The sequence below is a fragment of the Suillus paluster genome (assembly GCF_016628075.1).
Source record: "Suillus paluster strain FC165 chromosome Unknown EDB91scaffold_6, whole genome shotgun sequence".
NCBI lineage: Eukaryota > Fungi > Basidiomycota > Agaricomycetes > Boletales > Suillaceae > Suillus > Suillus paluster.
Genome location: NW_024537566.1, coordinates 486,637 through 501,285, shown reverse-complemented (window position 1 = coordinate 501,285; position 14,649 = coordinate 486,637). Strand labels below are relative to the sequence as shown.

The 14,649-nt window shown below is 47.3% G+C and overlaps 4 protein-coding genes across 4 annotated transcripts; 3 read left to right on the top strand and 1 right to left on the bottom strand.

The window, feature by feature from the left end:
- Positions 1-5,363: 5,363 nt before the first annotated feature.
- Positions 5,364-5,986, bottom strand: EDB91DRAFT_1107574 (uncharacterized protein). The gene is made up of 3 exons (XM_041317512.1): positions 5,950-5,986; positions 5,737-5,820; positions 5,364-5,669 (listed from the first exon to the last, which is right to left on the bottom strand). The coding sequence occupies exon 3, from the start codon at positions 5,666-5,668 to the stop codon at positions 5,375-5,377; it is 294 nt and encodes a 97-aa protein (XP_041181764.1). The 5' UTR covers position 5,669; positions 5,737-5,820; positions 5,950-5,986; the 3' UTR covers positions 5,364-5,374.
- Positions 5,987-7,970: 1,984 nt separating this feature from the next.
- EDB91DRAFT_1045882 (cytochrome P450) lies at positions 7,971-10,117 on the top strand (the record flags this gene model as incomplete). Its single annotated transcript, XM_041313217.1, has 13 exons — positions 7,971-8,119; positions 8,179-8,275; positions 8,326-8,462; positions 8,518-8,643; positions 8,692-8,941; positions 8,993-9,118; positions 9,172-9,274; positions 9,328-9,414; positions 9,466-9,509; positions 9,550-9,596; positions 9,646-9,768; positions 9,823-9,852; positions 9,907-10,117. 13 exons carry the CDS (start codon positions 7,971-7,973, stop codon positions 10,115-10,117), a joined length of 1,530 nt encoding a protein of 509 aa, XP_041181763.1.
- A 683-nt stretch (positions 10,118-10,800) lies between these two features.
- EDB91DRAFT_690276 (uncharacterized protein) lies at positions 10,801-12,719 on the top strand. Its single transcript, XM_041328112.1, has 5 exons — positions 10,801-10,928; positions 10,986-11,017; positions 11,091-11,349; positions 11,407-11,638; positions 11,693-12,719. Exons 1-5 carry the CDS (start codon positions 10,880-10,882, stop codon positions 12,483-12,485), a joined length of 1,365 nt encoding a protein of 454 aa, XP_041181762.1. The 5' UTR covers positions 10,801-10,879; the 3' UTR covers positions 12,486-12,719.
- Positions 12,720-13,467, top strand: EDB91DRAFT_690277 (uncharacterized protein). Its single transcript, XM_041328113.1, has 2 exons — positions 12,720-12,809; positions 12,863-13,467. Exon 2 carries the CDS (start codon positions 13,007-13,009, stop codon positions 13,283-13,285), a length of 279 nt encoding a protein of 92 aa, XP_041181761.1. The 5' UTR covers positions 12,720-12,809; positions 12,863-13,006; the 3' UTR covers positions 13,286-13,467.
- Positions 13,468-14,649: the final 1,182 nt, after the last annotated feature.

The following is a 14,649-nucleotide window of genomic DNA, read 5'->3' as shown; positions in this document are numbered from 1 at the left end:
AGATGGGAGAGACAAAAGACAGGGAAGACAGCAGAGACGGGAGAGATGGGAGAGACTGCAAAGACAGCAGAGACAGCAGAGACTGCAGAGACAGCAGAGACAGTAGAAACAGTGCTGGGGATGAGCTTGGGGAGAGGGTAATGCTGGGGTAGGCATAGACACTGTGAAGGACGGTGAGGGGAAAGGGCAAGGGGCGTGAGAACACCAATATACCTCACATGGATATAATAGGGTTCATGGCGGGGGTGGGTGGATTACATATGCCTAGAATACCTCTGAATATCCGCCCCCACTGTGGATAGGTGTAGCTGTGAAGGTCATAGATGATTTTGGGCAGTATTAATGCTGGTGTTGAGGTTTGACGCAAGTAAGCCTAATAATAGTTGGTGAGGCACGTAATCACCAAGTATAATAAGGCTTACTAATTGGGCAACCCAGGTGGGTGATATGTGAAGAGGTGAAACTGTGACAGGAAATGAAGTCACATGACCAGTTTGGGAACAAGAAGTAGCCGGTGGAAAGCCAAGAAACGAAAAATGGTTTGTATTAGGAATTTGTGACAGCAGGTGGTCAATCTCATAAATGGAACCACCAATGCTCCTCAGGAACAGGTGAAGGAGGTCGTGGTTCTTCAGGGACAGGTGATGGAGTTAGATTAGGTAGTGAAGGTAGTTGAGATTGAGGTCCAAAGATGTCTCATTCTAGGATCTAAACATTGTCATTAGTTATTAGAATGATTCCCAAACAATAATAACTGGACTCACAGAATGTTGTGCTGTTTGACGCTGTTTGAGTTGTTCTTGATGCTGCCCGAGTCTTTTTTGGTGCAGCCTTAGTCTTTCTTGAGCTGCATGAATGGGATTTGCACGAAACTGGCGCTTTCGCAAGTGATCTTTGTCATGAGGAACAGCCATTAAAATCAGAGGTTAGATACAGAACAGTAAATATTATGTGGAAACACAAGCAACTTTGGAAGGACCTGCAGCAGATGCAGATGGTCTGCCATCCCCATCTTTGTCATCATCATCACATGCCCTTTTGCCACTTTCCCCTGCCTCTTCATTTCTTTCCTTACCCTTTGCTTTCCCTTTCCCTTTCTCTTTTTGCACTCCTCCCCAATCAAACTGCTTGAGTGAAGTCGAAGGGACTGTTTCGGAATTCTCATCAACAGTTGTAACCACATCTGAAGGTCCAAGAGCAATATCCTTCATGGTCACAGTGCAACATTCTGCAGTAATACTTTGCACAGTGCCTTGAACAATGACATGCTTACTGGCGGTGGGCAAAGGAGTTTTGGAGAAATGTAGATGAGCTTTAGGATGGAAGCAGCAGACTCACATGTTTTGTAGAGGACCAGTAACATATTGAGAGACATCCATATCAAACACATTTTCCTGCTTGACCGCAAAAGCACTGCATGAAACTTTGCCTGCTATCACGACTGTCAGAAAGGCGTGAGCGCCATCAGGAAGAGGTTGTAAGTCCTATCCAATATTAACGAACCTCAAAAAACGAAATGAAATGAAATGAAAAGCGACATACATCATTGGCAAAGAGATGAAGAGAATGCACAGATTTTTTGTTGTCATCAATGATAGGACTGATAGTAGTGTGGGCATCCAATAGGTAAATGCCATCTTCAGCAGTAGTGCTGCTGAAGTTCAGTTCAGTCCAGTTCTGAGAGCAATTTTTCTGAACCTCAAACTTTACAAAAGTTCGGTTCACGGGGACAGCCCAAACCGAACCTTGAACTGAACTTCAGTGAATGGGTTCGGGGGGTCCAGTTCAGGTTCAGAACCGGTTCAAACCATGTACCAAATCAATATTGTAAAAAAATCAACACATGACAAGTAATTGTACTAAACATCCACCGCTGCAAGTTCTGTATGAGCATGAGCTGAGATATGACCCTCACAATAAGCACTCTTAAGTAACTGCAGTGCCTCGAAGACCTCTGGAAGCAATGAGTTGCAACATGCCATACCAGTAATGCCTCCACTCAAGAATATGCGCTCTGATGCAACTGCTGAGCCCTGAATTGCAAGGTAGACTTTTGCAATCTTCACCATTATCGGATATTGCAAAGAGTGATGCTATGTTTAATTTTGTTAGCCTCTCATGCAAACAAATAAATAAATAAATATAATGCACCCCCCACCACACAACTGGGTTCTCAACATCCTCCAGAGGAGCAGAAAGGTAATTGGTGAGCTCTTGACGTGGGTATTGGCATGTGGTGTCAGTAGCAAGGCGTGATTTGATGGTGTTGCGCATCCAACTATGCCCATACAAACCTTCACGCACCAATGCATGTGGTGCATTCTTTGTCATATCAGAAGATGCAGCTGGCATTGACTTTGAATATTCATCGAACTAAAAAAATGTTGTCAGTCAAACCAGTTCATGTAAGGGTAGATAAGCACTTACTAGGTTTTCGAGGCAGGCCATCCCATCCTCGAAGTGCTGTGTATCCCATTTGTCTTTTGCATATGCTAGTTTGTAGTTAGGATCCAAAGCTATATAGTTTGAATCAGTAGATGCGGCTGATGAATTTAAAAGAAAAAACTCACTGAGACAGACAAAGTACATGTCCGTGTCGTCAGTTTTACAATACCACTTGCAGATGTTTTCGAGACCCAAGAGAATGGCATTTGCGACACCGTTGAACTTCGAAACCTGGGCCATATTTTCCCAAGTCTCTTGAAGGCACTCGAGAATCAGAATAGTATACCATACAGTGGGCTGATGAGTCACTGAGAAGCTCTGCTGAGCATTAGCAGGCTCCTATAATGTAGAAATTAGTTGGTTAGTATAAACAAACCAGAAAAAAGAGACTCACCTGGAGTACATCTTGCATGAGCTCCAACTTCGACCACTCTTGACCTGAGAGCTTGAAGTCTGGATAGGATTTACCATGCAGTTTTGGAACCTTGTCACTGTCATCTGCGAGTTGAATGAACCTATTGATACCCTAAAAAAACCAATGTCAGTTAGTGTGGAAGATACTGAGACAGTGTGACATACCTTTCATAAGCACAGCATTCACTCCAACATGTTGAATAGGGAGGCCCAGCAAGTCCAAATCCACTTGAGAAGCTCAAGGGTAGGGACATCTGCCTCACCACAACATTTGTGGAAGAAGCCACGAGCTTGGGGTGACTTGCGAATCTAATAGACTACATTAGCTGAAAGTACCGAGAAAATTTTAAAAAAATGCTTACCTGCATAATGAGTGCAAGTGCTTTGCCAACAGTATCCACTACTTCATATTTGTCGTTGTGCTCTTCATCAGCGTCGTTACCTGTAGGGCCAACCGCTTTGACAAAATGCTTCACTGCTAAATGAAGGGCATGCTCCATACAATTAGATAGACATAAGTATCTATAAATTTTAAAAAACGAATACTTACTGCACACAATGCTGATCTGCATTCCATTGTTCACCGGATGGATCAATCTCATCTGTGACTGCTTGGATAGCAGTATCGTTGTTTGTGGCATTGTCCGCAGTGAACCAACCAAGCTAAATGTCGTGTCATGAGGTGTGATCTAAAACAAGGAAGAAAAATGCACCTTTTTCGAACACCATACTCATCAATAACCTCCATTAAAATGTGCCCAATGTTGGCACCACTATGGGATCCTTCAATATACCTGAAAGCAAGCTGATCAGACTTCAGCTCCCACTCTTGGGGCTTGTCAGCAGGAGCATCGATATAATGAGCTGTGACTGATAAGAAAGGGTTGCCTATGAGAGATGTCCAGGAGTCAAATGTCATTGATATTTTGCTGTCAATGTGCGCGAGCTTGTCCTTGATTGTCTCCACAGCGAGTCTGGCTCTTTCAAGGATCTCCTCACAGGTTTTTGTATGGTGAAGAATGGCAGTATCAGAAAGACTAGGGCAAAGATACTGCAAGAGGCGACGGAAAGGCCCTTTGTGTTACAGTAACATGAGCGTTACACGTGTCATTTCATTCTTCGGACTCGTCTGGACCCAGACCATGGTTACGATTCTATTTTCATCTCTTTCTTTTGATTCCGTTGTTCTGAAACGCGAGAAGCTCTCACTTCTTCCCCTAGATCATAGAAGCCACAGCTTCTACTGCACCCTATGCCCTTCCCCTTGTTTCAGTTCTCTCATTGATGGGGATTCCCCATGCCCTTTGCCCTTACCGCTCAACCGGTACTTCTTACCTATTTATACTTATGACTCACACAACCCTCTGCCCTTACCAGTACTTCGGTAATACTCCCGTTACCCTGTACCCTTACCGTTCCACTGGTATTCCCCTTTACATACATATATATATCTCACGTCTCAGTAGATATGGTTCTCTAACTTGAATCTACTCGGTTCTCATCTGATCTTGTCGTTGGGTCTGAACTTCTCTTGCCTAAGAGAACTCCCTCTGTACAAAGAAGCCATCTTCTCCTGAGACGATTCTCTTGAGTTGAACTCCGTCTCTTGGGTCGTATCCTTGAGAAGCTCCAATCGACTCTACGTAAGTAAGGGTCTCAACCCTTACTCAGACTTAGCGCAGGCAAGCTCCTTGCTGGGCTAGCGCCGAAGGCCACGCTTAGAACGCCCCTTGCGGGTTTAGCGCTGCTGGATCTCATCCGAGAGGTTTCGCATAACACTTTGTCAACGAGCTGGATAGCTTCATCCTCGGAGACAATGAGCTCGACTATGTAGTCCATCAAGCCCGACTTCATGAACTGAGGAATTTTGGGGGGCAAGTGACCCGTCCAATGTTTTCTGGTGCTCGCTGGAGTTTCAGACACTTGCAGGAATAGCACGTTCATTCAGTGCGATATCTTGTGCCTCACATCAGCTCTTGTACATGGGGAAATGACACTTCAGATTCCTGTTATATTGTTGGGTTAGTCAGCAATAAGTTCACAGGTAGTGAGGATACTCACCTTGAAATGTGCATATGGCACATAGAAATGCTACCTTTGAAAAACAATTGATGAGTGGGCAGCCCTGCATCCCTAAGGTACAAGTCAGCAAGGCAGATTTTACGATGCAGAAATTTACATACTTGCAAATATTGCACCACCAGCCATCCTCAGGTGTCCCAGTGTCCAGTTAAGATGCCCTTTCTCTTCTGTGAAAATGGTCCAGAGATCAGCTGTGCGATCTGTCTTCCTTGATGTTTGGTGGGCCTGACAATGTAGATTAGAAATGTGTCCATAGATTAATATAATTAAAAAGAACATACCTGATGGTCTGCATCTCCAAGTGACTTGGTCTTCTGGTATGCTTCCTCAGTGTTGTCGGCTTCTTCAGCTTTGTTATCAAGAGTGTTAGTATACTCTGAATCATCAGCGGATGAGTCGTCTCCATTAGTAATGGAAGGGATGTGGTTGTCATCTAAGTCATCTTCCTCGGGAGCTGCTCGTATGGCAACTTTTTTGATGGGTGCATTGTCTGCACTCGATAATGCCTGCTTGAGTGGGCACGTGCCTGAAGACGACTCAGCTGAAGTGTTATCAGCTGCTCGAGGACGAGCAGAGGGCTTGGAAGGGCAAGAAGACCATCGAGTACCACCTTTGATAGATGCTGGCTGCCTTCCACCTTGCATAAGGACAGTGAGTGAGTCTTTGGCAGGAGGAGTAATTGGCATGTCATCATCCACGTTGTCGAACCATTGAATTTCGGAGGCATCCTTCAATGCCCCATCAGCACCAACAGCACAGTTGGTCATTTTGCGAGAGAAGAGAAAAGGTACTCACCTCAGATGTGCTATTGGTGATCCCTTTATTTGGACCTTGAAGGCCTGTGCACCTACAATGTAAGGCAACAGAAATGAATATATCCTAGAAAATGAACATATTAGCAGTTGAGATGGGCAGTTGCAATATTGCATATTAGCCATTGACAGATTGAATGTCAGAATAAGAAAAATTGGATGGGAAACTAAAGAATAAGAAAGATGGGGTACATACCAGTGACATCGCAGGACTGATCCCACTGCGATGAGGGTGCACGACAAGGATCAAATGGAGAGTGTGTGTGCAACACTTGAACCAAGCGTGCGGTACACGCGTGTTTGATGTACCGACTATGTGGTAACCAACCAAACCTTGATCTTACCTTATCGGTTCGAACCGGTCCGAACCCGTTCACAATTCGTCAGTACTGATCGAACCACGAACCTGACCAGAAGTTCGGTCCAAGGTCTTCCACGGACCTTGGACCGAACTTCTGGTCCGGTCCAGGGAAGTTAAGGTTCGAACCATGGTTCTGGACCGAACCGCGGCAGCACTATTCAGCAGAAGCGGTGTTTGCACCCAATGTGAACACATTGACACGCATATCGCCCATTTCTGGTGTGGCAATGAATCCGTCGTATCGCCAGTAATTTTTTCTGTCGATCTGATATCTGCTTCCATTATGAATACCAACAACGCCATGAAGTGAAGCAGAAGTCGCCATGGTGGTGAACAAAGAACTGTAAATAGGAGAGAGAACTGTGGACGACTATGAACGCATAGCAACACAGCATGACGTGGTCAACACAATGAATGACATCGACGCGCACAACACACAGCAACGACATAACATGACGTGGTGGACATCACTGGACTTCAGCCGGCGGTTATTCGTGCTTTATTACTATATTAGATGTATATACACAGAGTTGTAATTTTGTATTTGGTTGTGTTGTTTTCAAAAGCTCTTGATATAGACCACCAATTAGAAACTCTACGGAGTTTCATAGCGGCTCAATCATAAGGTCTTGAGGGCGCGCGCCCGTTCTCTCCAGGCTCTTTGGTCATTTTCATTTCATTCCAGTACTCCCCACCGCAGTCAATAAAATGCTTAAAACGACACGGCCATTTGTTTCGCTTGAGGAATAGGAAAGGCTGGGGAGAATGTGAGTACTGTTTTCTTTCTTTGGGGTGGCAGCGATAGTGATTATGGACAAACTAGATATCGAGCGTTCGTGTCGGATCGGGGTGGTGGAAAGAAGACATTCCTGACGCCGGGTGATGACAGTGGGGTAAGGAGTCAAGCGTCACTGGGATGATCGATATAAGCATCCTAAATCTTCTGCAAGGTAGGGGGTGTGAACTAGTGTTGAGGATAGCATGTTGGCCGTGTGTCTTCAACTTCTAATGCAGCTCAATGGGGGTGATTGTCCTGATTTTTTCCGCAGCGAAATTTCAAGTATTCTTGCTTTGAGAAACACAGACACAACTCCTGCTGCTTAGTCTCTCGTTTGCAGTCCCAATAGAAGGAAGGTATCCCTTCTGTGGCAGGGCTGTGGATGCGACATGTGGGTAGTGCCCAAGTTTTAGCCGGCAGCTTTATCACTGAACAGCGAAGCCACGGCTACAGCATCTGGCAAGCGAGCGACGTTGGGCAGACTACATCCTTCGCCCTGGGGCGGTCAGCTATCTCCGATCTGTCAGCGAAGGGAAGGGGATGTCGAATCGGATTGCCGCCAGTTTCGAGCCGATGAAAGCCAGGGAGATACCACGACTTCGACTGCTCACCCTTCCCCCAGGTAGAACTTATCAAGTGACTCTTCTAATGAATGTGAGCACGGGGAACCACGCACACCTGGGCCGCTTTCTTATCAATCCGAGGACCCCGAGACGTGGCACCAATGGAATGATTATGCTTTCCAAATGAATTACAAGCGAGGCCCCGTTCTAGTATTTGTCGACATCATCTGGGTGTATTTTGCAACGGGGTGTGACGAGTATGACCGCGGGATGTGCTCTCCAACGGCTTCTCTTGGCGATTGGGTGCTGTCAGGTACCATTGCAGGGGAGCAGTGTCATATGCACTCCGAGTACAGGAGACCATCTTCAGGGTAGCTATGATTGTCATGCGGTACTTAAAAAGAGTCATTCAGAACTTGAATGCACCGTGATTTACGATGAGTTCCCTCCAAGCCTTCCTTGCGCTCTTCCCATCAGGCATGCTGCATCCACCTAACCTGTCCATTGCTGACAACATGCAGCTCATCATCAGCGCTGCGGCTTGTCTTGGGACAATAGGAATAATCGTTCAGGTTCACTTTCCTAAATCAAAGAGTGGCCTTCCTCTCCCACCATCCCCTTCTAAGGCTTGGGGACTTCGTGGACACTTCCTGCCGCCTCGCAAGTAAAGTTTCATAGTTGACTCACTGCTTTCAATGCTGACTTTTTATTATCGCTGATCAGCCCATTTGTCACTGTAGCGGGATGGATTGACGAATATGGTCCTCTAATTACCGTCCGGTCAAGATTTGAGAATATCGTTATTATCGGCCGTTACCAAGTCAGTCCCTCCACGCCGAGTCTGTCATATCCACGCTCAACATTCTACAGGCTGCGGTAGATATCATGGAGAATCAAGGCAAATCGTTGGCTGATCGCCCTCGCAAGGTTGCTGTTGGAGAAATTGTTGGTGGCGGACTCAGCATCGCCTTTACACCCTTTGGGGAAAGGTTTCGTCGCATGCGTAGGTAAGTAGTCCGAGATGCTTTCCTCTATCATATCTTACTTTTCAGCGTGATGCAGAGCACTCCATACGCATCTTCAGCCTAATGCAGCTAAGACTTATCAGCCCCTGCAGATGTCACACGCGAAGACCGCTGTGCTCGACATCCTTGATGATCCATACAACTTCCAGAACCATGTGACAACGTAAGAGTTTTCAGTTATGATAGTATATTGCTCACAGGTATCTCGAAGTTATGCTGCCACGACAATTATGAAAGTTGCATATGGGAAGACTACGCCCACATCTGCGAGTGATCCTGAAGTCATTGAGATTAACCAAATCATCTCGATGTTTAGGCCAATCTTGCGCCCTGGTGCTTATCTGGTGGACACGATCCCTTGGCTCAAATACCTTCCTTGGTATGGTCGAGACTTACAGCTGATGTGTGAGAGGCAAATGAAACTCAACATGGACCACCTGAACCGCGTGAAAGAACAACTGGTATGCACTGCCTTGCCAATTCTTACACAAAATATCTGAGTTGTTCAGCAGCAGAGTAATGTGGACATCGGCCCTTCGTTCGCGAAACATATGCTAGAAGGTAGCGATCGCTTTGATTTGACAGAGGCTGAAACGGCCTCGCTTGCTGGTACCTTTTTTGCAGCTGGATCAAGTACGGTGAGATGTTGTTCTGTTGTCTCTGAAGATATGTGGCTGAAATGAGGTGAAAGACTTCTGCAGCGATATGCACGGTGCTCATGGCAGCCGCTTGTTTCCCGGAGGAGCAAGCTACAGTTCAGACAGAGCTCGATGCGGTCATCGGAAGGCACCGAGGTAGCTTTTTTCCCCGTTACAGTTCTGTAAATTCAATGATTTCTGCACTAAAGCGCCGACCTTCGCCGATCAAGAATCCCTTCCCCGCCTCCACGCCTTCATTGCTGAGGCTTTAAGATGGAGACCCTTGACTCCCAACGGTGTGCACTTTCGTCGCAGTTTTGTCCCTGAAGTTTACATTCACACTGCAGGAGTGGCTCACCGAACGACCAGAGACGTGATTTGGGCAAGTAATGTCTGAGAAACCTATCGTGCAAATGATGATCTGGCCTCAGGGAAACTATTGTATTCCAGCGGGGACTACCGTATACGGCGACCATTGGTAAGCATCGTGCTTCAAGATACGACGGAACTGATAGTTATTGCCTTAGGGCCATTTCCCGAGATCCAGAAGTCTACCCTGAGCCTTACGCATTCAAGCCTCAGCGCTGGGTCGATGATCGAGGTCGCCTGAGAGACGACCTAAAATTCTTTGTCTACGGGTTTGGTCGGCGGTACGTACCATCTTTCAGTCATTTATTCGTTCTTTGAATGACTTTTTTTTCTAGTATATGCCCTGGTCAACATGTTGCGAACAGGTGAAGCTATTCTTTCACGCACGTCGTCTTCTGAGCTCACTTTGACCAATGAAGATCGGTGTTCATCAACTCGCTCCTTATTCTTTGGGCCTTCCGGCTTGCTCTAGATCCTACGAAGCCGTTGGATGACATGGGGTACATGAACGGGGAGATGTCAAAACGGCCGTGCACGATTGAGTTTAAGACGAGGATTTCTGAAATGGAGATCAAGCGCATAATGCAGAATTATCCTGAGGTTGCACGAGAAACCTTAACGCTTGGATGATATCGCTGCCCCTGGGGAGACAACGAGGCTCGCCACGGCAACCGATTCATGCACCCAATATCATCGCTGTCACAAATGTAAATTGTGTAAATCTTGTAATCAACTATTCATTGTTGCCCTTGCCTGGTACGCAGGACACCCTCAGTAGAATGTATACCTGATGCACTGATCCGATACCAGACTGAGAATGGTCCACATATCCCATTCCATTATCTTCAAAGACATCGCGACTACCTGATGGGTGCACGCGCACGTTCTCTTCAGGCTCTTTGGTCATTTTGGCGTCAGAGACAATAGGAGGTGACAGAATAATATCCAGCGCAGTCAAAACCAATGCGAGCTACCTTATTTCTCGAGTGCCAGTCAATGCATTCAGCTCTCAATCTACATAAACCAATCTTAGCAGCGCAATCCGATTCCACCTATATATACCAGAGAAAAGCAAGTCACTAGACCAGGAAATGTGCAGACATCTAGATTCGAGACGAAGTACGCGCCCTGGCAATGTGGGGTCCTCTGAACAGGCTCTGCTCCCAAGCTCTGCAACCACCGACCTAGTGGCCCCCTGGTCATGGCGACTGTGAAAAGTCTGTGAAAATCACCGAATACATCAAACAGCAAGCGATTATGCTGTGCCGGTGCCACCTCCCACAGATGGTTCTCGGGTCTCTTAAACCAGGACCCCGAAACGCGGCAGCTGCCTTTATTCACAACCAACACGATCCCCACGTACAGAACTCATTGCATTTTTTTACAAGTAGCATGAGCCCATCAAAGAAATCCCAGAGACGTGCTAAAGCACCATTGCCAAGTACGTTGATCTTGATAACAACAGTCGATCTTGAGTTGTTGATGTTGCCAACCCTAGTGAGGTCCCGCATAACCAGATCCAAGGGCAAAGTGAGTGTCACACATGTCATCTATGCAGCTTGCTCACGTTTATCTTGGTATTTCGCTGTTATATTCCATACAGCCTATAACAGATCCAGAACATAACACCCAGCTTCTTACGGAGCAACTTCGCTCGCAGGGTCTCTACGCTGCAAACACCGTGGGCGACGGTAATTGCCTATTTCGGGCTCTTTGCGACCAATTCTACGGCTCGCCCTCGCAGCACCTCCAGCTGCGCAAAGACATATGTGACTGGATCGAGAGCCATGCGCAGCGCTATCAGCCCTTTTGTGAGGATGAGCGTGGTCTAAGCGCCCATTTGCGGTGCATGAGAGAACAAGGTGTGCCAGGGCTTGCCCTCTTGATTTCTTCCTGTGCAGCGTTATGACACGCTATAGGCACTTATGGCGGGCACCTTGAGCTTTCTGCATTCGCGCACTTTGCGCGAAAGAATGTTAAGGTCATCCAGCCTGGATTGGTATATGTCATTGAGTGGAAGGCGGGTGCCGAGAGCGATGACCAGTCATCGTCCCAAGACAACGAGCGAGAGGCGCGGAGGAAAAAGCGGCAGCAGCAGCGCGATGAAATGATGCACGATTCTCAAGAGTCGGAGGGGACAATATATGTAGCGTCAGTCATTTCTCCTAGTATATCTATCACCTCCGTGCTGACCTGCCGTTCTAGATATCACGACTGGGAACATTTTTCTTCAATACGAAACTTGAGTGGGCCACACACTGGTCTTCCGGAGATATGCGAGCTATCTGCTGACGCAGTCCCGCCTGCTGCTTTGCCTGCCAAGAAGAAACCTGTGTCCCGGACCAAAGCCAAATCAGATCCGAAGATACTCAAGAATAGCATCATTAGAACGAATATAGAAAATACACCACCAACACCGGCACACGTTCCACTCCCCTTATCCCGCTCACCCTCACCACTTTCTTCCGCTGATTCCTTGAGCACTGAGCCGGACTCGTTGCTTCCCATCCCCGGTCAGCCGATCGGTACATCGGCCATTAGAGGTCACCGGTCACCCAAGCGTTCCTTCGACGAATCATCTGGCTCGTCAACATCGGACGCAGTCTCCAAGCGAACGCGAAGTTCGCGTCGATCGCCTTCTCGCACATCCCTAAGTCAAGTCAGAGCAGATGACGATATGGATGACTCGACGCCTGATCTCTCCACTCCTGGCTCCTCCGCAGAATCCACCCCCTCATCATCCGCCGCCTCATCTCCACTTCCTAGTACCCCTCCTGCATATAACACACCGCCTCCTGAACCTGAGAAACCTCTTACTCGACGCCAGCGTAAGGCTCTCGGGCTTCCAAAGCCACGTCCTGCGCATATGAGCGCGGGGAAGATCATCATTCCTGGCGGGAAATTCAAGAAAGCTCCTAAGGCGGCAGACGATGAGGAATGGCAAAGGAACGGCACTGGGCGGCTTGACGTGCGCGGGTTTCGCGAGCTCAAAATCTAGCATTTCAGCATCATCAAAGACCCCGTCACGAATCTGCACGCATATTTCACGCCACTTCATCTAGAACATTGGTCATATCTACCCAGCGATACCCAACATATATCATCCTTGCATTTTCATTATACCGCTCCCTCAATCCACGCATTTGTTTCCGGCAGTCTGTGGTGATCTGGTGCGGCGTCATTTATGTGTTACGTACGGGCACTTGGAGCTTCATAGAAGTTCGGACTCATCTGCACGACTGTATTTTAACAAGTTGCATATGTAAGCTGACAGTTCCTGCAAGCAAGTGTGACGCGCTCAGCACCAGTACTCTGGAACTTCGTAAGATTTCAGTTTACTTTGCATTGTAGTGTGCACCTAAGTTCGGATTCAAGCAGTGACTGAAATGATTTTGCATACCACCCTGTACTACTTCCGCACTCCCAGACAAGGCTGCCCGATTGATTGCGAGTGCCTTAGAGGCCGTATATCATGACCGCCTCCCAATTTCGGACTGGGATAACAATGATTTCGCTTTCATGAAGGCGGTCACACAGTCAATTAAATTTGACTTCGACAGACTGAGGTGGAAGGGTCCCGCGGAATCGGATAATGGGACGACGAAAACACAGTGGTTTGTTGTAGAGGCGTTGGCAGCTCACATACAAGCAGAGAAGGATGCAGCATCAGTACGAGCATTGAAGGATGGCGAGAACGCCGATGACGTGCTGGCGAAGTTGGACGATGGCCGTGCATTTTTGATGAGCTATTTAGGTCTCGACAACAAAGCGGGCCCACTCTCCAAATACTTTGTATGAAAGATTGATGGCCTGTTTATAGTCCTAGGTTTACGGTTGTATGAGGTAAAAGTGTATTTGTGAAGTATGTCAGACCTAAATGAGCATGACGTGACGAGAAACTACCAAGTAATAAAGCATGGTATTACTTACTTACATAAGTGGCGGACGATGCGAACGCTCCCACCACAACGGTTCCCGACGTCAGAAAAGCTCGACATGCTGAAAGCTCTTGCCTTCGGAAGATGAAATGAACGCATCTAAAGCAGGGCTGTGATACAGACTTTGAGGAGGGTCTCTATACACACCCAGAATAGACCACAGCCCTGCATGAGAAGCGAGGATATGGAAGAAGATTCTCTTCGGCGGCACCGTGACACGGTATTAAGCCCTTCGTGAGAGGCACAATCTCAGATGGAAACAAGCGCTCGATGATCCGACTGGCACATTCCCACTTAATTGTTGGATCATTGAAATGTCAACACTGGTCAATGTCTTCAGGTAGATTATGTTTGCAAATACATGGGAACCACCTGCAATACGCGCGATGATGTCGCCCCAGCGGAGACGACGGGACACCCCGGAGATTGTTTCTTGCGGGTGATGGAGAGATTGCCCATGCGTTCCTGCCATAGGCACCGCACAATATGAGGGCCTGGAATTACAACAAATGGAAAAAACCTGGTACCTATCTAGCGGGGGCCCAACTGAGAACTCGCATAGGACTTCGAGAATGAACAGTGGTCGGAGAGAACAACACGGTCTGTGTAGTCATCCTGTTGGAGTCTGAACGCATGCAGCGCAAGGATATGGATATCAAGAACGAGGACTCGTATTGAAACCCAGGATGGCGAACGACTTGTGTGAGACGTAATGCTGCAAATAGAAATGAAGGAAGTGCGCAGTGAGAATACGAGACTTGGGCGTTTATTTACACAGCTTATGCCAATACTCACGAGGACACAGCATGAAAACTGCTTTCAATAGTGAACATCCTCCTGACATAACACTACATTGAATAAAACATCCTCTCCGTCAGTGCTCTTTTGTGTACCGATCAAGCTACTGTTAGTAAGCGATGGCATTCACATAGCACTTGGGGGATGAGCTAAAAATGACCAGCGCTCATTGGGTGAAATCTGTGAGCTAAATCATGCAAATCATAGGTTCCCCTACCCCTGCGACGCAAGAAACATTTGCGAAAGCGCCTTTCCCAACGGTGGATATACCCGGGCCCTGGTCCCGGCCTCCCCCTCCCCCTGATCCTGCGAAGCTCGATGCTTCAGCGAGAGTCCCTCATCAAAAGATGCCAGGACACACAAATACTGTCGAGTGCATTTTACGCCTTCCCGGTGGACAACGGATAATCACCGGTTCATGGGATG